The sequence below is a fragment of the Pteropus vampyrus genome, unplaced genomic scaffold (assembly GCF_000151845.1).
Source record: "Pteropus vampyrus isolate Shadow unplaced genomic scaffold, Pvam_2.0 Scaffold6, whole genome shotgun sequence".
Taxonomy (NCBI): Eukaryota; Metazoa; Chordata; class Mammalia; order Chiroptera; family Pteropodidae; genus Pteropus; species Pteropus vampyrus.
Window position 1 is genome coordinate 745,796 of NW_011888787.1, and position 6,291 is coordinate 752,086.

The 6,291-nt window shown below is 45.2% G+C and overlaps 1 protein-coding gene across 1 annotated transcript in view; it reads right to left on the reverse strand.

Annotated features, from left to right (window-relative positions):
• Positions 1-6,291, reverse strand: part of LOC105296329 (chromodomain-helicase-DNA-binding protein 1-like) — a 19,047-nt gene continuing 12,756 nt past the window's right edge. Inside the window, exons 3-6 of the mRNA XM_023535296.1 lie at positions 4,328-4,434; positions 3,696-3,810; positions 3,051-3,082; positions 1-1,567 (exon numbers count right to left, since the gene is read on the reverse strand). Coding sequence (XP_023391064.1) covers positions 1,453-1,567; positions 3,051-3,082; positions 3,696-3,810; positions 4,328-4,434 — 369 coding nt within the window. The 3' untranslated portion in view covers positions 1-1,452. The remainder of the gene's footprint in view (positions 1,568-3,050; positions 3,083-3,695; positions 3,811-4,327; positions 4,435-6,291) is intronic.

The window sequence follows — 6,291 nt, forward strand, 5'->3', positions numbered from 1 at the left end:
CATTTCTTTTTAAATCGTCTAATCAAGGTCTACCCGTCCATGCTTGCTCTGCTTGTAGAGCAATGTTTTCCCAGTATTTCCAGTACAGAAACTGGTTAAAAATAAACGCTTCCAATAACCAACTCACATTTTTCAATATGTACCCACTAAGCAAAGAACTTAGTGGGTTTCTGGAACCAAAAAACATGAGGTCACAGACAACCAAAGATGCTGGTCACCGTGACCAACTATGTATCACAAATTCCCGATGCTGCTTCCAAGTTTTACGAACAAGCTGAAAACAGTACGAGAAGGGGAGGGAGGCAGCACCCTTCTCCCCGCCTCTCGGCCCAAACAATAAACGCATTTCTTCCAACCAACTCGTTGTCTGCCACTCACACCTCACCTAAAAAGCATGCTTAGATGCTGCAGAGCGATTTTCTCACTTAATTCCCCTGAGCCTCAGTTTCCTCACTCCAAACCCAGGGTCTTTTACTGCACCTGCTTCTCTCCTCTCAGTGTAAATGAGTCGGCTGGCTTGGTAGTTTATGAAGCAGACTAAGGTTAGCAACCAGGATATGACAGCCTCTCGAGAAAGAAAGAACGTTATGAGTTCCTAAAAAGAAGGCACAGGACACCATAGAGCAGAGGGGGCCTCACCACTGGAGACTGAACTGACAGTGGCCATATCTGCACAAACATGTAAAATACTGCAACTTCTAGCCAGTAAATCAAGAATCCAGATCTAAGACTATCCTCCAAATGACCTCTAAATGTACTAATTGTTTTATTACCGGACAGGGACCAAACTTGGGTGATGGTCAGAAAAATCGCACTCAAACGAACAAGCCGCTACCTGAACAAAGAGAAGGGAGCTTTGGACACACGAGCTGCTCCCTTGGCTCCCCAGAAAAGAGGGCAAATCTTGGGGTACAATGACATTTCCCATCTACTTTGCCAGAAGGACGCCAGAGACAAAGAGAAGGGAATGAGACCAAGGGCGTCACGCTCAAAAGTATGACGAAAACAACAGTGATTGGGGGAAACATTCCATAGTACGAGCCCGGCCTCCTCATAACTCTACGTGAACTGTCGGATTCTTTGAGCAGATAAATGGGGGACAGGTGCCTTATAGCAGACACACCTGCTACCATAGACAGAATTATAATGAGATTTCTTTTTCAAATAAATTCTCCCTTTGAAGAATATCAAAAGAGTTGAACACTTCCAAAAATACAATGTATTTTATTGGGGTAGCCTCATTCGCTTGATAACCAGATTTTGGTAAACATTATCTCCCGTATTAAAGAGAAAGAGGTTATGCTATATCAAGTACTACTTCTGTCACTCATGAAATATTCACTTAGCCCTGCAGAAAGGTGACTGGGGTGGGGGGGAGCGTGGAGCACATTTGAACCTAATTAGCTCTACAGAGGCCCAAACTAACTTTTTTTAAAGGGCTTTATGGAAACACTAAGGCCAGAGCTGATATAACGCTGAGTTTACCTCTGAAAGTGTCTTATGCAACAAGGAGCTTTGGTTTTTCAACCTGTGAGCTTCATCCACGACGAGAACACTCCAGGGAAAGCTGCGGGAGAAAAATCCAAGCTTTCGGTCTGCGTGACTCAAACATGTATCTCACAAGCAGAAGTCTTACTCCAAAACTCTGCCGTTGGGAAGACTAATATTAAATCCATTCGGTTAGAAAGACACCCCAAACTGCCTTCTTACCTGAGAGCCTACCATGTACATTAATACGATATATGGATAAGGGAGCAAAAGCAAGGAAAATTGTTTTCCAAGATGAGAAGGCCTCCGCGCTGAAGGCAGAAAAGAAAGTCAGAGACAGAAAGGAAAAGGAAACATTTATGACCACCTACTATGTGCCCGTCACTGAGCCTGGGGCTTTATGTACGTTACGTAATCCAAAAGAAGATGGTGAACGGGCGTAACTGTGCTCATTTTACCAACGAGGAGAGACTCGGAAGAAAAATATAATAAAAATATGTATGTCTGAGTGTGTTCCCAGCTGCATCATTTAAAATAGCAAAACAAACAAACAAACAAAACACCTGAAAATAATAATAGGTCTAATTATAAGTGATGAAATATTATATAGCATTTTAAATGATAAATAGGATTATGTTGCAATAAAATAAGCCTATTAATAACTAAAAAAGCTATTACATATCCTTTTTCGCTAATGTGAAAACCACGCAAAAGGTAATAAAGTGGAAATATTAAGATTTTTAGCTTTTGGATTTGTTTGTAAACATCTGTAATCCCAGAGAACGGGGCGGAATGAGGGGCGGGGGGACAGAAACAGATGCCTTGAACCATTCACCTGCTGACAGTGGTGCAGGTGGAGGGAGAAACAGGAGCCCAAGGGGGTGCAGGAACTGGGATCACCCCTCTGGGTGGCACGAGCGGGGGGATGCAATTAAGAATGACAAGAAATGAAGGTCAGGAGATGAGGGGTGAAAGTGGCCGTAGCACAATGCCTGGCCTCTGACTTCCAAAGCATTCAAAACAAATTAGGTCCTGTTCATTTATGAAATGCTAGACATTTAGGTTTTTACCTACAGCGAGCATCCAATCAAAGCTTGTTCCATGAAATGGAAGGCTCCAGGGAGGTGGGTTTTGACTCGGTGAAGGAAGTGGGTCAAATCAGAGGACGCTCTAAAGCGGCGGTCCCCAATCTTTTTGTCACCCGGGACTGATGCTCCTGTGACAATCTAATGCCTGATGACCTGAGGTGGAGCTGAGGCTGCGACCCTAGCGCTGGGGAGCAGCTGCAAATGCAGATGCCGCCTGCTTCTCACCTCTTGCTGTGCGGCCCAGTTCCTAACAGGCCACAGGTCAGTACTGGTCCTGGCTGGGGGTTAGGGACCTCGAGCTAAAGGCTGCTGCCTGGGAAGGAAGAGGTGGACGGAGTTCTGGCACCGGAGAGTGAGGCGAGGTAATATCTAACCCTCTCGATGCGAGATTTTATAAGTCGATCATTTATTATCAAAAGAATTTCCTATTTTTCATACTGTTACATGCACTGTCTTGTAACTCTCCATACTCACGATTTTAGAAACGATGCATCTTTCAAACAAATCTGAAAAATTAAGGAAAACGCATTATAAAGGCCAGAGCTGATATAACGCTGACATTAAGAAACTAGTTTCCCGTTAACTCTCCTTAACTACAGGGCTCAGCTCAGTCTTAATCATTCACTAGTTGAAAATGGTCATGAACATAATTTCCAGCAGCACGATCTTACAGAAAAACAGAGGGGAGGCAGGAATGAGTGCAGCGTCTTGCTTCCAGTGACCCAGACAGTCTGGGCTTGAAGAACGGGCCTTAGAACGAGGCTGGAACTAAGTGTCCTCCATTCCCACCCTCCAGGGACAGAGACAGTGCCTCAGCCCACAAACGCTTTTCCCTGCCTGCCTGCCTCCTTCCATTCATCGACCAAGAGACAGCTCAAGGGCCACCTCCCTGGGAAGCCGTCCCGTTTCACCCGCCAGGACAGACGAGGACAGAGATGGGATTCGGAACACCGCTTCTCTTGCTCGCTGCCCCGTTCTGAGCATCTGATGGAAAGAGACTTCCTTCCCAGGAAAACATATGCTCTCAAAAAGCATGAAACGGAATTCCGAAGCAGATTCTACAACTTCTAAAGCCCCAGGTTAAGAGCGAGTTTTTGCTGTAGAGAAACAAATGGATACCTCGTAGGTAGTCAGCAACACGTGAAAACGTAGCTCCTGCCTTAGGTCTTGCTGTAGGTGGGCTCGCTCCTCCTTGTCACCTGCGTATGTCACGCAGGAAAGACCTGGAGCAAATCTGAAACCGGGAGAAGACGCAGATGAACACAAACGCGGAGTCAGGGAAAAGAGTGTGCGTGTCTGGACAAGCACGACTCGTGGGAGGACGCCCTGCACTCAGGAGTCTGCGGAGGCCGAAATCCCACCGAGAGTAACGGGTGAACCTGAACGTTAAGTCCCCGTGTGCGCAGGGGGAAGCGTCACATGGACGTCTAAGAGGACCTTGTGCTAACTCGAAGAGGAAAACTGTTTTTTCCTATGTCACTATGAAAAAGGTGCTTTCTCCTTTAGTTCAGCAAGATTTATTAAAAATCACACTGACCTTCAAATTGCCTAATAGTAACAATAACATTCACTGGACCCTCCCCCTACCAGACCCCCAGTCTCTAACTGCATAGCCTCTGGTCAGAGTTTTCTGGAAGAAAGAAACTCACTGCTTAGGACAAGGTGTTGCTTTATCATATTTCACGTATCACCCAGAAAAAAATCTTAATCGATGTAAAAAGAATAAAATTTCAGCTGCATGTGCTCTGTACCTCTCCATCTCCTCTTTCCAGTTGCTCAAAATAGACAAGGGACAAATGATCAGAAACGGCCCTTCGTCGTTTAATCTTCCTGCCAAGTAAATGAAGAGAGCGATGGTCTGGAACACAGAAAACGAAGGCAGTTTCGATCACGTTTCCGCATGAGAAACAGCCAGAAAGTTCCCACGACCTTGTAGAGAACGGAAACTTTCCTAGAAGACTCCGTTTAAAAATGAGGTACAATCTCCCACACGTTAGTCAAGTCATTCATGCCTAGGATGAAACCACATAAGCATCAACGCAATTACCAAAGAAACATATGGCAATCACATCAATAGTTAACGAGCAATGGTGCTCAATATTTACGTAACTGAACCTCAAAGGCAAAGAAAAAAAAAAATCAGGAAAGACAACAGATCAATGAAAAAGGAAATGATGCACAAGATGAGGAACACTCTTGAAACACATAGCAGGTGTCGAGATGTGACTGTAAAAATGACCGAGCATGTGGTGGCCTCCGCTGCTTGCCAGACTCTCCCTCCCGCACGCAGTTATAGGGCCCCTGCTATTTGCCAGGCACTGTTCTGAGCTCTGGAATATAACAGCAAACAAAAGGCACAAGAGTCCTAGGTCTCCTGGAGCATACGTCCCAACAAAGGGATAACAGATAACGCTTATCAGCTTAAGTAGGGGTATGGAAAGCTTTGTAAAGTCTACTAGGTCTGTTTTAGGACATGGCCATACACACTTGACACTTGAAAAGTTTCTTTAGAAGGTTACTGATAGGGAAAACAGTTCTCTTTTATAAAACAAAAAGTTTGAGCCGTCTGCAAATGTTGAACTGTTTTCTGAGAAAATCTATCGTCGGGACATAACCCAAAATCCCGAGAAGCAGAGGCCCAAAGAGGTTCACTGGGAGGTCAACTTAAGTAGCACAAACGGGGGGGATTTGCTGTTCCGCATCCGTGGGACACTGAAGCAAATTATGATCGATTCTCTTGATGGAATGTTATGCAGCCAGTAGAAAATGGTTGTGATGAATAGAATAAAACAGAAAATTACAATGACAGTGTCAGGTTAATAAAATACGAAGTATATGTGCCCTAAAAGTTCAGCCATGTAAACATATGTTGTCATTCATGGTTATGCTTAAGAGTACTGTGGTCATGGGTGGTAGTTTTGTTTTTTGTTTTTAATAAAACTGAGATTGCATTAATTTCGTAACAGAAATAATTTTCTTCTTTATCATTTCCCAGCCCAGACTCTGCCCAGAAAAATCACCCAATAAGTATTGAGTTAAAACCATGCCATTGAGCCTTTGCTGTGGATACGAGAGAAATTTTAGCTTTTATTACTGTAAACCAGATATATTTACAAAATTAATTTGGATTCGCTAGTGAATTCTAGCAAACATTTAAGGGAGAAACGACACTAATTCTATGCGAATTTTTCTAGAAAGCTGAAGAGGAGGGACGTCTCAGCTCATTCAACGGGTCCGGCCTGACTGCAATGCCAGCAGCAGGCGACAAGGGAGGTCACCAACATCCTTCACGAACACAGAGGCGAAAATTCTAACCAAAATTTTAGCAAGACAAGTTTGGAGGTGTGATATTTTTAGGGCTACATGAATGCTCTGGGGAAGGGCAAAGGACAGGGGGACTTAGCTGGCTCTGAATGCACTCAGGACTCGGTCCCCACGTCCGAGGCGAGGGGGGCCCCAGGGAAGGCCTGGAGCCTGGTCCCAGAGTGCACAGGCCTGGCCCCCAGGGACGTCTGAGAGATCTACCTCGTCCTAGTTCCACAGCTCTCAGTTCAGGAACGTGCTAGAACTGGGCTTATTTGCCTGAGAAACCCAAGGGCACCATACTCGGAGGTCGCGCTGTCTTCTGAACCCCAAGATTAACGAGGTGTACCTGCCTGCGACAGTCTCCAGCACGTGGTGGGCCCACCCTCTCCGCAGAAGCGCTCCGGCGTGA